This window comes from Macaca mulatta, chromosome 9, assembly GCF_049350105.2.
Source record: "Macaca mulatta isolate MMU2019108-1 chromosome 9, T2T-MMU8v2.0, whole genome shotgun sequence".
Taxonomy (NCBI): domain Eukaryota; kingdom Metazoa; phylum Chordata; class Mammalia; order Primates; family Cercopithecidae; genus Macaca; species Macaca mulatta.
The window spans coordinates 13,643,855-13,662,110 of NC_133414.1; the positions used below are offsets into that span (position 1 = coordinate 13,643,855).

An 18,256-nucleotide genomic window follows, 5' to 3' on the forward strand; every position below is an offset into this window, starting at 1 on the left:
GTCTCCTTACCTGGCCCCAGGGCCTTAACTTTAAAATCTGTCATGCTTTCTTCTCTCTTTTATCAGGATTAAATATGATAATATATGTGAATAGACTTTATAAGGTATTACATGAATGTAGAGTGACATTTATTGTGACACCCAGGTGCTGATGATTGTAGTTAAAGGATGATTGACGCAACCTGAAAGATTGCAACTTTCAGAGACTGGGGCAACTTTGGGTTCCATACCTTTTTAAATAAAGAGGGGTGCTGATTGGATAGACAGTGTGGGTCAGTCTTGGAAATAATTGTCAGAATTTATCAAATCATAGAAAAACTCTATTTATTATTTCTACTTGGATGCAGACAAAAACTTATAAAGATAAATTTGTTTTCTCTTACTTGCCTGGAAAAGAGGTTGTTACTGTGAGTGCCTTCATTTATTAAATTAATTAATTATATTTAACATTGCTTATTTATGTTTTATAAACTTATTGAGATGAACATGACATAATATAAAATTGGCATTTTAATGTGAACAACTCAGTGGCATTTATTTACCTTCACAAAGTGGTACAACCACCACTTCTGTGTAGTTCCAAAACATTTTTCCTGAATGCCTTTTTATTTTATTTTTATTTATTTATTTATTTATTTATTTTTTGAGACGGAGTCTCGCTCTGTTGCCCAGGCTGGAGTACCATGGCGCAATCTTGGCTCTCTGCAAGCTCCGCCTCCCAGGTTCACACCATTCTCCTGCCTCAGTCTCCCTACTAGCTGGGACTACAGGCGCCCGCCACCACGCCCGGCTAATTTTTTTTTTTTTTTTGTATTTTTAGTAGAGACGGGGTTTCACCGTGTTAGCCAGGATGGTCTCAATCTCCTGACTTTGTGATCCACCCACGTTGGCCTCCCAAAGTGCTGGGATTACAGGCGTGAGCCACCGCGCCCGGCCTTTATTTATTTATTTTTTGAAATGGAGTTTCACTTTTGTTGCCTAGGCAGGAGTGCAATGGTGCGATCTCGGCTCACTGCAACCTCCACCTCTTAGGTTCAAGCAATTCTACTGCCTCAGCCTCCTGAGTAGCTGGGATTACAGGCGCCTGTCACCACGCCAAGCTATTTTTTTGTATTTTTAGTAGAGACAGGGTTTCACTAGGTTGGCCAGGCTGGTCCCGAACTCCTGACCTCAGGTGATGTACCCACCTTGGTCTCCCAAAGTGCTGAGATTGCAGGCGTGAGCCACTGCACCTGTCGAATGCCTTTTTAGAGTGCTGACAGTCCACCGCACTTGACAGTGACTCTCTCTGTCTCAGTTAGATTGTTACAGGTCAGATTGATTTTTGTTTCTCCTCTTTCTTGGACAGAGCTCGAAAGAGTATCCCAGACACATATGCAGAGCACCTCATTGCCAGTGGACTCATGACGCAGGAGGAGGTGTCTGAAATAAAATCCTCCTACTATGCTAAGTTGAATGATCACTTAAATAACATGGCCCACTACAGCCCCCCTGCCCTGAACCTGCAGGCCCACTGGCAGGGCCTGGCTCAGCCAGAAGCACGAATCACCACCTGGAGCACAGGTGTGCCCCTCGACCTTCTGCAGTTTGTTGGCGTGAAGTCTGTAGAGGTGCCAAGAGAGCTGCAGATGCACAGTCACCTGCTGAAGACACATGTTCAGGTGGGCAGCTTCCAAATGGCTGGTTATTGCTTCTCCTTCCTGCTCAGCCAAGGGACTGACATTGGTCTGGTCTTTTTGGTTGGCTGATTCATTTGACAGAAATTTATTGTGTGTCATTAGGTTCTAGAAACTGATCCTAGGGTTGTTTTGGTACTGATAGTTACCTCAGATTTTCTCTACTTTTCTTTTTCCTTCATGTATTTATGCATGTTCATACATTACATATACCTGGAATACATGTACACTATAAAAAAATACAGAGATACAAGAATGTCTGTTTTTTTTTTTTTTTTGAGACGGAGTCTCGCTGTGTCACCCAGGCTGGAGTGCAGTGGCCCGATCTCAGCTCACTGCAAGCTCCGCCTCCCGGGTTTACGCCATTCTCCTGCCTCAGCCTCCGAGTAGCTGGGACTACAGGCGCCCACCACCACGCCCGGCTAGTTTTTTGTATTTTTAGTAGAGACGGGGTTTCACCATGTTAGCCAGGATGGTCTCGATCTCCTGACTTCGTGATCCACCCGCCTCGGCCTCCCAAAGTACTGGGATTACAGGCTTGAGCCACCGCGCCCGGCCTCTGTTTTTATTTTTTCAACCAGTGAGTAGAAAATACTTTAATTGTTTCAGCCGGCTTAAATAAAAGAAACAAAAATCAACACACATACCCCAAAGAAGCCCCATAAACATGCCAACATTTTACGTATTGTCTTAGTATCACTATAGGATGACAAACGGCCCTGGTGGGCCTGGGACTTAGGGGTTTTCTAGAGTGTGGGACTTTCATAGGGGTTTCTTGGAGTGTGGAACTTTCAGTGCTAAAACATGGAGAGCAAAGAGTTAAAGGTCTTTATCTTTTTTAAGCTTGAAGAGGAAGGAAATTTGCCCTCTAAATTATTTTATTTTATGTTATTTTTGAGATGGAATCTTGCTGTGTCTCCCTGGCTGGAGTGCAGTGGTGCGATCTCAGCTCACTGCAACCTCTGCCTCCCAGGTTCAAGCGATTCTCCTGCCTCAGCCTCCTGAGTAGCTGGGATTACAGGCACGTGCCACCGTGCCCAGCTAATTTTTGTATTTTTAGTAGAGATGAGTTTTCACCATTTGGCCAGGTTGGTCTTTTTTTTTTTTTTTTTTTTTTTTTTTTTTTTTTTTTTGAGACGGAGTCTCGCTCTGTCGCCCAGGCTGGAGTGCAGTGGCGCGATCTCGGCTCACTGCAAGCTCCGCCTCCCGGGTTCACGCCATTCTCCTGCCTCAGCCTCCCGAGTAGCTGGGACTACAGGCGCCCACAACCGCGCCCGGCTAATTTTTTGTATTTTTAGTAGAGACGGGGTTTCACCGTGGTCTCGATCTCCTGACCTTGTGATCCGCCCGCCTCGGCCTCCCAAAGTGCTGGGATTACAGGCGTGAGCCACCGCGCCCGGCCGGCCAGGTTGGTCTTGAACTCCTGACCTCAGTTGATCCATCCACTTAGGCCTCCCAAAGTGCTGGGATTACAGGTGTGAGCCGCTGTGCCCAACACGAATTATTTTCAAACACTAACTTGGCCAGGCATGGTGGCTCCTATCTGTAATACCAGTGCTTTGGAAGGCGAAGGTGGAAGGATTGCTTGAGCCCAGAAGTTCAAGACCAGCCTGGGCAACATAGTGAGACCTCATCGCTAGTAAAGATTAAAAAAATAGCCTGGCATGCTGGCGCATGCCTATAGTCTCAGCTCCTCAGGAGGCTGAGGTGGGAGGATTGCTTGAGGCCAGAAGGTTGAACCTGCAGTGAGCTGAGATTGTGCCACTGTACTCCAGCCTGGGTGACAGAATGAGACCCTGTTTCTCCAAAAAAAAAAAGAAATTAAAATTAAAACAATCCATTAACTCTAAGTTTTTGTTATAGGTACAGAGACTATTACAACAAACTATTAATATGTACTCATCATCACCCAGCTTAGGAAATAGGATATTATAAATACAGTTGCCCACATACTCCTCCTTGATCCGTCTCCTCCCACCTCTGCAGAGGTAACCACTAACCTGAGCACGTGTTTGTTTTACCTGTTTTAAAATTGTATGTAGGCCGGGTGTGGTGGCTCATGCCTGTAATCCCAGCACTGTGGGAGGCCGAGCCAGGCAGATCATTTGAGTTCAGGGGTTCAAGACCAGTCTGACCAACATCACGAAACCCCTTCTCCACTAAAAAGTACAAAAATTAGCTGGGTGTGGTGGTGTGCACCAGTAGTCCCAGCTACTCAGGAGGCTGAGGCAGGAGAATCACTTGAACCAGGGAGGCCAAGGTTGCAGTCAGCCAAGATCGTACCACTGCTCTCCAGCCTGTGTGAGAGAGACTGTCTCAGAAAAAACAAAACAAAACAAACCAACTGTATATAATTGCTCTCTTTCTCTAATGTATCCCTTTGCACTCTGTTTTTATTCAGCATTTTTTTTGATGCTTAATTTTGTTGCATTAATTTGTTTTTTTTTTTTTTTGAGACCGAGCCTTGCTCTGTCGCCCAGGCTATAGTGTAGTGGAGCCATCTCAGTTCACTGCACTGCACCCTCCACCTCTCAGGTTCAAGTGATTCCCTGCCTCAGCTTCCTGAGTAGCTGGGATCATAGGAACATGCCACCAGGCCTGGCTAAGTTTTGTATTTTTAGTAGAGATGGGGTTTCACCATGTTGTCCAGGCTGATCTCGAATTCCTCAAGTGATCCACCTGCCTCGGCCTCCCAAAGTGCTGGGATTACAGGCGTGAGCCACCATGCCTGGCCTGCATTAAATTTTTTGTACTCATTGTGAAAAAGGAGATGGATTCTTAGACATTCCTTTTTTTCTTCCTCTGAATTTTACAGTCCAGAATGGAGAAGATGATGGATGGAACCAAGCTAGACTGGGCCACTGCGGAAGCTCTCGCCTTGGGTTCCTTACTTGCTCAAGGTAAGAATTTTCTGTCTAGCTAGTAGAGAGTACTTTTAATCATGTTTGCTACCTGTTACCTTTCAGTTTATTTGAGTTATAACTACCTCCCATTGTGTTCATTGATCAGAGAGGTTCTAAAACATGTTAATTTTTCTTTCCTGACAATATTACTTTATTGTAGTATAAGTCATGCTGACAACCTTCATCAGAGTATAGACATAGGACAGTTATGCCTGGGAAACAAAGGGCTAGTGCTGGATGTACTGGAAAGATAGTTTTCTCTAAAAATTGCAGGGCACATGATACCTCTCCATTCTTACAGAATCTCATCTTAACTATAGACTTTTGAATATCAGACAGCATATATTAATAACTATCTGTTATCCTAAGGAAAATTCTCAGGATTAAGCCAGTATATAAGAATTTAGAGTCACCACACCTTATTATTAGGTTATTTATGGGAATCTGACTTTTTTTTTTCTTGCTTGCTTAAGGTTTTAATGTTCGTCTAAGTGGCCAAGATGTTGGCCGTGGAACTTTCAGTCAGAGACATGCAATGGTGGTTTGCCAGGAGACCGATGACACCTACATCCCCCTGAACCATATGGACCCCAATCAGAAGGGATTTCTAGAGGTGAGATGTTTCTATAGCTGTTGTAAAATCCAGGTGCCAACCATTACAGTTCCAGGATCTTAGAACAAATAGGAACGAGTGCTGGCAACTTTGGGTTCAGTACCTTTGGAAGTAAAGGGCTACTAGATGGGTGGATGAGGTGGGTCTGTCAATTTGGGATGGAAGTAACCCACTAGAGAGTAGGCTGGAGCTTTCTTCTTCTGGTGACTTATCTGTAATCATGTAAATGTCAAATCGATGTGTTTTGTCAACTCAAAGTTGACATTATCATCTGCATATTGCGGTAATTCATTAAAGTTATTCAAAGATGTGGATGAGTCAGTATTCCTTGCCTACTTAAGGAAAGCAAAATCGCGCATCCTCAAGGTTACCTGTTCCCTAAGGTATGATCGATTTGACGAATGTACACATAACCATGTATTTTTTTTTTTTTTTTTGAGACTTAATCTTCCTCTATTGCCCAGGCTGGAGTGCAGTGGTGCCATCTTGGCTCACTGCAGCCTCCACCTCCTAGGCTCAAGGGATCCTCATGCTTCAACCTCCTGAATGGCTGGGACCATGGGCATGAGGTGCCATTCCTGGCTAATTTATTTATTTTTTGTAGAGATGGAGTTTTGCCCTATTGTTCAGGCTGGTCTTGAACTCCTGGCCTCAAGCAGTCCACCTGCCTTGGCGTCCCAAAGTGCTGGAAGTATAGGTGTGAGCCGCTGCACCCAGCCAGATGTAGCCATGTATTTCTGTGTAGCAGCTTCTGTGCCCTTCTCTTTCGTGCCTTAAGGATAGTAGTGGAGTTTTCATTTATTTACCTCAAACAAGTATTCAAGTGTCTAGCACATGATGTTTATGAAAATAACTTACTCCTTAAGGTAAGTTGAGTGGCATGTCATCTTCTTTTCTACTCTAGCCATTAGTTTGAGAACATCATCTTGAGTTACTGACACTCTATAAAAAATTCATTTGGCGGCCGGGTGTGGTGGCTCACACCTGTAATCCCAGCACTTTGGTAGGCTGAGGTGGGCAGATCACGAGGTCACCATTTTGACCATCCTGGCCAAAATGGTGAAACCCCATTTCTACTAAAAATACAAAAATTAGCTGGGCGTGGTGGCACGTGTCTGTAGTCCCAGCTATTCAGGAGGTTGAGGCAGGAGAATCGCTTGAACCCGTGAGGTGGAGGTGGAGGTTGTAGTGAGCTGAGATCGCGCCACTGCACTCCAGCCTAGTGATAGAGCAAGACTCCATTTCAAAAAAAAAAAAAAATTCACTTGGCAAAAGCCACATTTTAGGAAGATAACTGAAGGGATATGGAGCTCATCTTTTCTTTAAGTTAGTCCAAAATCTACCCTTGGATCAAGTCAGATTGCTAAACTAGATAATGAAATGTTTAGTATTCCCCTACCTCACATGAAGCTTTCTTTTTTTTTTTTTTTTTTTTTTTTTTTTTTTTTGAGACGGAGTCTCGCTCTGCCGCCCAGGCTGGAACGCAGTGGCCGGATCTCAGCTCACTGTGCAAGCTCCGCCTCCCGGGTTCCCGCCATTCTCCTGCCTCAGCCTCCTGAGTAGCTGGGACTACAGGCGCCGCCACCTCGCCCGGCTAGTATTTTGTATTTTTTAAAGTAGAGACGGGGTTTCACCGTGTCAGCCAGGATGGCCTCGATCTCCTGACCTCGTGATCCGCCCGTCTCGGCCTCCCAAAGTGCTGGGATTACAGGCTTGAGCCACCGCGCCCGGCCTTGTGAAGCTTTCATTGAATTGTGCTTTGATGTTTATTATCAGTTTTGAATTTTGCTATTGAAAAAGTCCCAATTAAATACCTGCGTCTATTTTGTGGATACTGTTGAAGATTTAATTTATATTTATTTATTTATTTTTGAGTCGCAGCCTCACTCTGTCACCCAGGCTGGAGTGCCATGGCATGATCTTGGCTTACTCCAACCTCTGCCTCCTGGGTTGGAGCAGTTCTCCTGCCTCAGCCTCCCAAGTAGCTGGGATTATTTGGCTTCCCAGAGTGCTGGGATTACAGGTGTGAACCACCATACCTGGCTGAAGATTTAATTTATTATTTAGGCTGGGTGTGGTTGCTTACACCTGTAATCCCAGCACTTTGGGAGGCCAAGGTGGGCAGGAGTTCAACACTGGCCTGGCCAACATGGTGAAACCCTGTCTCTACTAAAAATACAAAAATTGGTCGGGCATGGTGGCACATGCCTGTAATCCCAGCTACTCGGGAGGTTGAGGCAGAATTGCTTGAACCCAGGAGGCGGAGGTAGTGAGCCGAGATCATACCACTACACTCCAGCTTGGGCAACAGAGCAAGACTCTGTCTCAAAAAATAATAATAGTAATTTATTATTTAATACCATGTCCTCTATGTGAAAACCCTGGGAGAAACTCCTGCTTGATCTTGGTAGTGAGAGTAGCTGTATTTTCGTAAGCAGTGATCTGCCTTCATTGTCTGTATTGAATTTTATAACTGACCAGCGTTCCCTTATCAATAATGGCTTCTAGGAAGGGACAGAGGCCAGGCAGCCTTCATGATAAGTGAATAGGTCCTTGGGGTGTGTTTTTCCCCCCAACTCTGTTGTACATCTCAATCTTTGTGTGTGTGTATATGTGTGTGTGTGTGTGTGTGTGTGTGTGACAGGTCCTCCTCTGTTGCCCAGGCTGGAGTCCCATGGTGCAATTATAGCTCACTGTAGCCTTCAGCTGTTAGGCACAAGCAATTCTCCCACCTCAGCCTCTCAAGTAGCTGGGACTACAGGCAAGCACCACCAGGCCTGGCTAACCGTAAATATTTTGTAGAGATAGGGGTCTCACTGTGATGGCCAGTGTCGTCTTGAATTCCTGGCCTCAAGCAATCCTCCTGCCTTGGCCTCCCAAAGTGCTGGGATTATAGGCGTGAGCCGCTGTGCCCAGCCTAGAGGGTTTTTATTTTTTTAAATAAAAGCTTTATTGAGCTATAACTCATAAAATTCAACCTCTCAGTGTGTACACTTGAGCAGTTTGTAGTCTATTCACAGAGTTGTGTAATCATCACCACTATCTAATTTTAGAACATTTTCATTGCCCTAGAAAGAAAGCCCACGCCCATTAGCAGTCACTGCCCACTTCTTCCTCCCTCCAGCCCCTGGACACTACTCATCGACTTGTTTCTATTGATCTGCCTATTTTGGATGTTTCATGTAAATAGGATGGTATAACATGTGGCCTTTTGTGACTGGCTTCTTTGACTTGGCATCATGTTTTCAAGGTCCATCCATGCATGTAGCATGTATCAGTTCATCCTGGTTTTTTTTTTTTTTTTTTTGAGACCAAGTCTTGCTCTGTCACCCAGGCTGGAGTGCCGTGGCGTAATCTCGGCTCACTGCAAGCTCAGCTTCTTAGGTTAAAGTGGTTCTCCCACCTCAGCCTCCTGAGTATCTGGGACTGCAGATGTGTGCCACCAGGCCTTGCTAATTTTTGTGTTTGTAGCAGAGACTGGGTCTTGTCACATTGGCCAGGCTGATCTCAAACTTCTGACCTCAAGTGATCTGCCCATCTCAGCCTCCCAAAGTGCTGAGATTATAGGCGTGAGCCACCACACTCTGCCCATCCTTCCCTTTTATTCCAAAATAATATTCTATAAAGATGTGACTTAAGCATATGTTTTTTTAAAATTTGAAAGAAACACAAAATTACCAAAATGTCGTATACAGTAAGGAACATTTTCTCATTTTTTTTTTTTTCTTTTGAGACAGGATCTCGCTCTGTCACGCAGGCTGGGGTGTAGTGATGCAATCACAGCTCGCTGCAGCCTCAACCTCCTATGTCCAAGTGATCCTCCTACCTCCTCTTTTCCATCTTGAACCATTTGAGAGCAGGTTGCCATCCTGGTGCCCCCTAGTGTGTATTTCCACAAACAGGGACATCCTTCTCCATCATAACACACCAAAATCAGGAAATTAACACAGACATGACTACCACCATGTATTTCTCAAACCAAGATCAGCCATTTTTTTTCTTTTCTTTCTTTTTTTTTTTTTTTTTGAGGTAGAGTCTCACTCTGTTGCCCAGGCTAGAGTGCAGTGGCGCAATTTCGGCTCAATGCAACCTCCACCTCACAGGTTCAAGCAATCCTCCCACCTCAGCCTCCTAAGTAGTTGGGACTACGGGTATGTGCCACCACGCCCAGCTAATTTTTGTCTGCTTTTTGTAGAGACGGGGTTTTGCCATGTTGCCCAGGTTGGTCTCAAACTCCTGTGCTCATGCGATCCTTCCATCTTGGCCTCCCAACTCCCAAATTGTTGGGAGGCCACCACGCCCGGCCACAGGTTTTTGAAAACCTTGTAAGACACAGTTGTATACTCAGCTCTAGAGGAGGGTCATCTGAGAAGTATATGTGCTTATCCTTGAAGAAACTCTGTAATACCCATATTCTGGCCTCTTTTATCTTTTCCTCTCTTTGTCCCAACTTTTCTCATCTGCATCCCTGACACCAAGCAGCAAATCTCTTCTCAAAAGAATGTGGTGATGAGGCCGGGCGTGGTGGCTCATGCCTGTAACCCCAGCACTTTGAGGGGCCAAGGTGGGTGGATCACCTGAGCTCAGCAGTTTGAGACCAGCCTGGTCAACATGCTGAAATCCTGTCTCTACTAAAAATACAAAAATTAACTGGGTGTGGTGGCGGGCACCTGTAATCCCAGCTACTCAGGAGGCTGAGACAGGAGAATCGCTTGAACCTGGGAGGCGGAGGTTGCAGTGAGCTGAGATGGAGCCATTGCACTCCAGCCTGGGTGACAAAAGCGAAACTCCATCTCAAAAAACAAAAACAAACAAACAAAAAGAATGTGGTGATGAATGAGAGCAAGGCTCCCTCTCCTCACCACCTCCCTTTGATAAGTTCCCAGGAACCCAATGCTCTGCCCTTGCCCTCACATGCCAGCGTTTCCTTCTCTTCCCTGGGATTAGGTCAGCAACAGCCCCCTGTCAGAAGAGGCCGTCTTGGGATTCGAATACGGGATGAGCATTGAGAGCCCAAAGTTACTGCCCCTGTGGGAGGCACAGTTTGGTGATTTCTTCAATGGTGCCCAGATCATCTTTGACACATTCATCTCTGGAGGTTGGTGTCAGTGTATAAGGTGGGTACAGGTGGGGGTCCCTGCATGGCCCCAGCCTCATGGGGACAAATGAATGAAAAGGGGCCGCTGCTGCCTGTGAGACTCCCGTGTGTAGCGGCACCTCCAGGGAGTTGGGGTCACTCTGTTATGACGGGAGTGTAGCCACTGTCAGGTTCATGTGTTACTAGGACAAACACCCTAGCTCTCTGTCAGCAGGAGCACTGGTGCCACCCAGCGCCTGTGCCCAGGAGTCAGTAGGGCCATGAAAACCCGCTCCAGTGTCTGAAAACTTCCAAAGCAGTACCTGCTCACTGTAAAAATTAGAAGGAATTGAAGTAAACATCTGAGTCTCTCCCCAGACCCTGAATCCCATTTTCCAGGGATGCCCATTCTTGGGTTTTGAATACCCGCCTTCAGTCTTTCCGATAGTCATGCTTCTCTGTAACATTTTCACTGGGAGGAACAGAAGTGCCTGAGGAGCCTGGACTTCTGACTTGTCCAGAGACTGTTCTGTCGTGTCCACCACCCCCTGTTTCAAGACAGTGGCCTGTGTTGTCAGCCGGGCTGTGAGAAAGCTGGGAGCTGCGCATTCTTGTAAGAGTGGTGCCTGCAGTGATATCGGAGTGGCATGTGCTGTCCAGGAAGCTGGGAACGTTCCCCTTTGAGTTTGTCTTCCACTCGTAAAAGCCCAGGGCCTGTGCCGTGATAGGTTATGATTTTCTTTTTTGAGACGGAGTCTCACTCTGTCCCCTAGGCTGGTGTGCAGTGGCACGAACTCAGCTCACTGCAACCTCTACCTCCCGGGGTCAAGTGATTCTCCCACCTCAGCCTCAAGAGTAGCTGGGACTACAGACGTGCACCACTACACCTGGCTAATTTTTGTATTTTTAGTAGAGACGGGGTTTCACCATGTTGGCCAGGCTGGTCTCAAACTCCTGACCTCAAGTGATGCATCCGCCTCAGCCCCCCAAAGTGCTGGGATTACAGGTGTGAGCCACCGTGCCCAGCCCATGATAAGTTTTCATTCAACGAAATGGACATTTCCCTAAGTATAGCATAATAGTTCTAGAAAGTGCATGTAATAAAAGCAGTTTTGGGGGGTCAGGCAGAAAACTAACATTGATTTCCCCAGCTGAGTCACGTGAGGCCGCTTTGTCCCCGCTTCGCAGAGCTCTTACTCACCACATGGTGCTTTTCCAGGAGAAGCCAAGTGGCTCCTCCAAAGCGGCCTCGTCATCCTCCTTCCACACGGCTACGACGGGGCTGGGCCAGACCACTCATCCTGTCGAATAGAGCGTTTCCTGCAGGTAAGGCAATGTCTTCTGGAGTCAAACAATCACTGTCCTGCTTCCTAGAGCTTTTTTCTACCTCCTGCGGGTAGCTGAACGCCCACCTAACTGTAAGATAGCTCAGTATTTGAGTGAAACAGATTTGATGCAATGTCAATTTTCTTCGGAAACATAATGTATCAGGTATAATAGTATCACGGTTTTATGGCAATTAAAGTTCTCTTGTGCTAGGATCAGCAGTTCTTATACCAGACTGATCATCAGAATCTCCTAGACACCTTTTTTTTTTTTTTTTTTTTTTTTGAGATGGGGTCTCGCTCTGTTGCCCAGGCTGGTATGAAGTGGTATGATCTCGGCTATTGCAACCTCTGCCCCTTGGGTTAAAGCGCTTCTCCTGCCTCAGCCTCCAAGTAGCTGGAACCACAGTCATATGCCACCATGCCCGGCTAATTTTGTGTTTTTAGTAGAGATTGGTGTTCTTGCATGTTGGCCAGGCTGGTCTGAAACTCCTGGCCTCAAGTGATACGCCCGCCTCAGCCTCCCAAGGTGTTGGGATTACAGGCACGAGCCACCGACCCTGGCTGGTTATTAAAACATTTGAAATATCCTCCCAGAAATAGCCATTGTCCTCATTTTGTGTGAATCATTACAAATGTCTCTTTTTGCATGTTACTTCCTTATGGTTTATTATGAAGACTTTCAGATATACAGAAAAGTTGAAAAGAATTTACTGTGAATAAGCCGGGCGCGGTGGCTCAAGCCTGTAATCCCAGCACTTTGGGAGGCCGAGATGGGCGGATCACGAGGTCAGGAGATCGAGACCATCCTGGCTAACACGGTGAAACCCCGTCTCTACTAAAAAATACAAAAAACTAGCCGGGCGCGGTGGCAGGCGCCTGTAGTCCCAACTACTCGGGAGGCTGAGGCAGGAGAATGGTGTGAACCCGGGAGGCGGAGCTTGCAGTGAGCTGAGATCCGGCCACTGCACTCCAGCCTGGGCGGCAGAGCGAGACTCCGTCTCAAAAAAAAAAAAAAAAAAAAAAAAAGAATTTACTGTGAATACTCATATACCCACTCCCTAGAATTCACCATTATTTTTTATTATACTTGTTTTGTCACATATCTATTTGTCTGTCATTCTGGTATCATTCAATCCATCTTATTTTTTGATTCATTTCAAAATAAATGGAGATATCAGCCGGGCACAGTGGCTCACACCTGTAATCCCAGCACTTTGGGAGACCAAGGCAGGTGGATCACTTGATGTCAGGAGTTTGAGACCAGCCTGGCTAACATGGTGAAACCCCATCTTTACTAAAAATACAAAAATTAGCCAGGTGTGGTGGCTCATGCCTGTAATCCAAGCTACTCAGGAGCCTGAGGCAGGAGAATCGCTTGAACCCAGGAGGCAGAGGTTGCAGTGAGCCAAGATCACGCCATGGCACTCCAACCTGGACAGCAAAGACTCTGTCTCAAAAAATTAAATAAATAAATAAATACATACATACATACATACATACATATGTACATAAATAATAAATAAATAGAGATATCAATACATGTCACCCCAAGTACTTCAGCATGCATATCGTTAATGATTTTGGCATGTGTGCCGCTAAAATGTATAAATAGATGATAGCTTAATAGATAGGTAGATAGAACAACAGATAGATGGATAGTTACATTAATGATGACATCAAGAATTTTATTTAAAAAGAAATTAGAGTAATGGTAGATAAACTAAAGAATGACATGTGAAATACAAAACTACTAGTTTTTGAAGAAATAGAGGAAATGGGTAGGTGCAGGATACAGTTTCGGAGTCATCGGCCACTAAATGACATTGACAGTCATGAATCTGGATGAAGTCATCAAAGCAGTAAGCACAGTGGAAGAGAAAAGGTGCCTGAGCTCTGGACCCTGGGATAGTCCAACGTCAGAGGATGCAGAGAAGAAGAGTAAGTGAGATGAAGAAGGAGCAACCAGTGAGGTGGGAGGAAGATCTTAGAAAGCAAGTGAAGGAAACATATCAAAGAAGAGGGAGTGTCAATGTCAATTAAGATGAGGAGTGAAGTAATCCCAGCACTTTGAGAGGCCGAGGTGGGAGGATCGCTTGAACCCAGGAGTTTGAGACCAGCCTGGGCAACACAGTGAGACCCTGTCTCTACTAAAAATATACAAATAATAAATAGATGAGGCATAAGAATGAACCACTGGATTTAGAAATCAGGAGTCCATTTGATGGTTGATGACATACTAAGGACCATCTAGAGCAACCCGTCCAACCTGTGTCCATGGACCACATGCAGCTCAGACCAGCTTTGAATGTGGCCCAGTACAAATTCATAAACTTTCTTAAAACATTATTTGTGATTTTCTTTTTTTTGTACCTTATTAGCCATTGTTAGTGTATTTTATGTGTGGCCCAAGATGATTCTTCTTCCAGTGTGGCTCAGGGAAGCCAAAAGATTGGACACCCCTGATTCCTGATTCTAGAGAAAAGGAAGTGTATTTATTTAAAAATTGTAATTGGCAAATGTAAAATTGTATATATTAATGGTATAAAATGTGATGTTTTGATGTAGGTATACATTGTGAAATGATTGAATCAAGCAATTAACAGACCCATCACCTCACATACTCACCATTTTTTTGGGAAGAGAACATTTAAAATCTATCCTCTTGGCAGTTTTCAGGTATATAGTACGTTAACTGCAGTCACCGTCCTGTGCAGTAGATCTCCAGAACATATTCCAGGGAGGAAAGTGGGCCGAGCGCGGTGGCGCATGCCTGTCATCCCAGCACTTTGGGAGGCCGGGGTGGGAGGAGCACTTGCTCAGGAGTTTGAGACTAGCCTGGGCAACATGGTGAGACCCCATCTCTGCTAAAAATAAAACTAAAAAAATTAGCTGGGCGGTGGTGCATGCCCACAATCCCAGCTACTTGGGAGGCTGAGGTGGGAGGATCACTTGACCCTGGGAGGCAGAGGTTGTAGTGAGCTGAGGTTTCGCCACTGTATTCCAGCCTGGGCAAGAGAGCCAGACCCTGTCTCAAAAAAAAAAAAAAAAAAGGGAGGAAAGTCAACTTAAATCTTTTGAGGAGTATTGCTGTAAATAGAATAAGAAAATGGGACAATAGCTGGTGGGGAAATTTGTGTCAAGAGTTCTTTTTGTGTTTTGTTTTCTTTTTGAGATGGTGTCTTGCTCTGTCACCCAGGCTGGAGTAAAATGGTGCAGTCTTGGCTCTCTGCAACCTCTGCTTCCCAGGTTCAAGCAATTCTCCTGCCTCAGCCTCCCGAGTACCTGGGATTATAGGTGTGTGCCATGATGCCCGGCTAAGTTTTGTATTTTTAGTAGAGACAGGGTTTCACCATGTTGGCCAGGCTGCTCTTGAACCCCTGCCCTCATGTGATACTGCCTCCTTGGCTTCCCAAAGTGCTAGGATTTCAGGTGTGGGCCACCGTGCCAGGCCTTTGTTTTGTGTTAAAGGTAGGAAATAAGGCCTGTTTGGTGACAGGCATGATCTAGTAGAGAAGAAGAGAATGGTGATGTAGGGGTGAGGGCAGAATAACTGAATGATTTCCTTGCATGCTTAAGATGGGGTAGGCTCTAGTACATGGTGGCTTAAATTAGCTTTAGACAGGAGCATGGTTGGTGGCAGTAAATGGAAGGCAGAGAAGATGGGTGCAGGTGAGAATGTGTGTGTAGATGGTCTGAAGACATGCTCTGAGGTCATTAGCTGAGAGTGGTGATGGACGAGGAGGTCCTGAGTTTAAAGGTGTGAATTAGTCACCTGGGAAAGAAGGAGAATGAGTGAATTAGGGAAATAGAGTTTAAGAGTCTAAGGTCATTAAGGCCACACCTGAGATTCTTGGTCAGGATTCTAAAGACCATTGGTGTGATTTTGTGTTGTCTCCAGCTACATTCTCTGCAGACATGGAACAGGCAGAAAGTGGGGATTAACTAGGTTTATGGGTTGGAGTGAAGGGTCAAGGGAATCAAGTGTGTATGCAAAAAGAAGATGATCATGATTAAGGCCAGGCACGGTGGCTCATGCCTGTAATCCCAGCAGTTTGGGTGGCTGAGGCGGGAGGATCACTTGAACCCAGAAGTTTGAGACCAGCCTGGGCATCATAACGAGACCCCATCTCTACAAAAATTTTAAAATTAGTCAGGTGTGGTAGCAGGCACCTGTAGTCCCAGCTACTTGGGAGGTTCTGGTGGGAGGATTGCTTGAGTCCAGAGTTTGAGGTTACAGTATGCTGTGATTGTGCCACTGAACTCCAGCCTGGGCGAGAGAGCGAGACTCTGTAACAACAACAACAAAAAGAATTGTCCAGATTTTGTCAACTCTCTTTCTTTCCTTTCACTGCCTTTGGGGTAGGTTAGGAGTTATGCCTCGGCTTTCTGTCCCACCAGGATCTTCTGAGATTTAACTTCCTTGCCCTGAATTTTTCAACCTTTCTATGAGCTGCTTTTAATTTTGTTTTTGTCTTAAAACACACACACACACATACACACAGACACACACACCGACAATCATTTTGTTTATTACATTAGGAAAGTGAGATTCTGATAGTGCTTCCTTCCCCTATCTTAACCCTGTAGTAATCAGAATATGTATTTTTTTTTTTTTTTTTAAAAAGTTCTTTCCAGATGATTGTTGCTGTCCAGCCGTGTTTGGAAACAATTGTGTTAGATGACACAGAATTGGGCCAGTGGAGAAAGCCATCAGAGCTCTCCTTTGGTTAATACCTCACTGTTCATTAATGCACCTGCTGGTATTTTTGTGTAATGTTGGGCAATAGCTTTTCTGCTGTAATTGAGAACACCTGTGTTTCCCTTTGGCTAGCCCATTGTCACTACGACTGAAATAGATGATCTGAATATTCTTCTCCTTTCTTGCCACTTCTCTCCCAGATGTGTGACAGTGTGGAAGAGGGGGTGGACGGAGACACTGTGAACATGTTTGTGGTTCATCCAACAACTCCTGCACAGTATTTCCACTTGCTTAGAAGACAAATGGTCCGGAACTTCAGAAAACCACTCATTGTTGCTTCGCCTAAGATGTTACTCAGGCTCCCAGTAAGTAGAAGAAGCTGGCGAATAAGCCTTCCTCCTTTTGTCATTTTTTGCACTCCATTTTTCTCTATTTTCCATATCTAATTATATTTACATTACAGAAACACCTTTTTAGTTTCAACTGACTTTGCTACCTTCATTTTTTTTGTTGTTTTTTGAGACACAGTCTCACTCTTGTTGCTCAGGCTGGAGTGCAATGGTGCAATCTCAGCCCATTGCAACCTCTGACTCCTGGGTTTAAGCAATTCTCCTGCCTCACCCTCCCAAGTGGCTGAGATTACAGGTGTGCACCACCACCCCCAGCTAATTTTTGTATTTTTAGTAGAGACGGGGTTTCGCCATGTTGGCCAGACAGGTCTCTAACTGTTGACCTCAGGTGATCTGCCCGCCTTGGCCTCCCAAAGTACTGGGATTACAGGCGTGAGCTACCACACCCGGCCTGCTTTCATTTTTTGAACAGCCTTTTAAGACTACCTGGAAAGATAGGTAGGTTTTCTGTCAATCATAATGAAGGACAGGGATAGCAGATGTTACACTAGTGTCCTCCTGAGCAGAAATAATATTTACACAAGCTTTTAGGCTATTAGGTGGGGCACCGTGGCTCAGGCCTATAATACCAGGACTTTGGGAGGCCTCAGCAAGAGGATCGCTTGAGCCCAGGAGTTTGAGAGCAGCCTGGGCAACATTGTAAGACCCCATCTCTAAAAAAAAAAAAAAAAATTAGCTGGTTTGGTGGCTCACACCTGTGCTCTCAGCTACGCAGGAGGCTGAGATGGGAGCATCTCTTGAGCCCTGGATTTCAAGGCTGCAGTGAGGTAGGACCAGGCCACTACAGTCCAGCCTGGGCAACACAGCAAGACCTTGTCTGAAAAAGAAAAGAAAAAGTTTTAAAGCCCAAATGGTCTAAGCACTATTTTTGTTGATAGCAGCAATTTGGGAATTCAAAGTATTTTGTTGGAAATGAATGGTATTATTTATCATTCTTTTTTTTTTTCTTTTTGAGATGGAGTCTTGCTTGCACTGTTGCCCAGGCTGGAGTGCAGTGGTGTGAAATTCATCATTTCATCATTTAACACATACTTAGGTTTACCTATTTATGTGTTAAGTGTACATTATGTTTTTCAAATCACAAAAATATGCTAGTTTTCAAATGGAAATGTTCAAAATAATAAATACTACTAAGCATATATTTATCCTATCGGCTATAATTTTTTCAGGTTCATATAAGAGTTTTAATTAGAATTAGTATTAAATTTGTTGTTGTTGTTTTATTTTATTTTATTTTATTTTATTATTATTTTTTTTGAGACGGAATCTCGCTCTGTTGCCCACCCAGGCTGGATTGCAGTGGCACTATTTCGGCTCACTGCAACCTCCAGCTCCCAGGTTCAAGCGATTCTCCTGCCTCAGCCTCCTGAGTAGCTGGGATTATAGGCACTCGCCACCACGCCCAGCTAATTTTTGTATTTTTAATAGAGATGGGGTTTCAATGTGTTGGACCAGGTGGTCTCGAACTGCTGGCCTCAGGTGATCCGCCTGCCTCGGCCTCCCAAAGTGCTGGGATTACAGGCATGAGCCACCGTGCCCGGCCGGGAGTA

The 18,256-nt window shown here is 45.1% G+C and overlaps 2 protein-coding genes across 3 annotated transcripts in view; one reads left to right on the top strand and one right to left on the bottom strand.

The window, feature by feature from the left end:
• Positions 1 to 18,256, bottom strand: part of UPF2 (UPF2 regulator of nonsense mediated mRNA decay) — a 484,524-nt gene that overhangs the window by 180,895 nt on the left and 285,373 nt on the right. The window lies entirely within an intron of this gene.
• DHTKD1 (dehydrogenase E1 and transketolase domain containing 1) overlaps positions 1 to 18,256 on the top strand; it is a 55,506-nt gene that overhangs the window by 26,112 nt on the left and 11,138 nt on the right. For both annotated transcript variants that reach the window (XM_015146459.3, XM_015146460.3), the window contains 6 exons: positions 1,349 to 1,661; positions 4,492 to 4,576; positions 5,053 to 5,192; positions 10,140 to 10,290; positions 11,489 to 11,595; positions 16,497 to 16,661. In XM_015146459.3, coding sequence (XP_015001945.3) covers positions 1,349 to 1,661; positions 4,492 to 4,576; positions 5,053 to 5,192; positions 10,140 to 10,290; positions 11,489 to 11,595; positions 16,497 to 16,661 — 961 coding nt within the window. The remainder of the gene's footprint in view (positions 1 to 1,348; positions 1,662 to 4,491; positions 4,577 to 5,052; positions 5,193 to 10,139; positions 10,291 to 11,488; positions 11,596 to 16,496; positions 16,662 to 18,256) is intronic.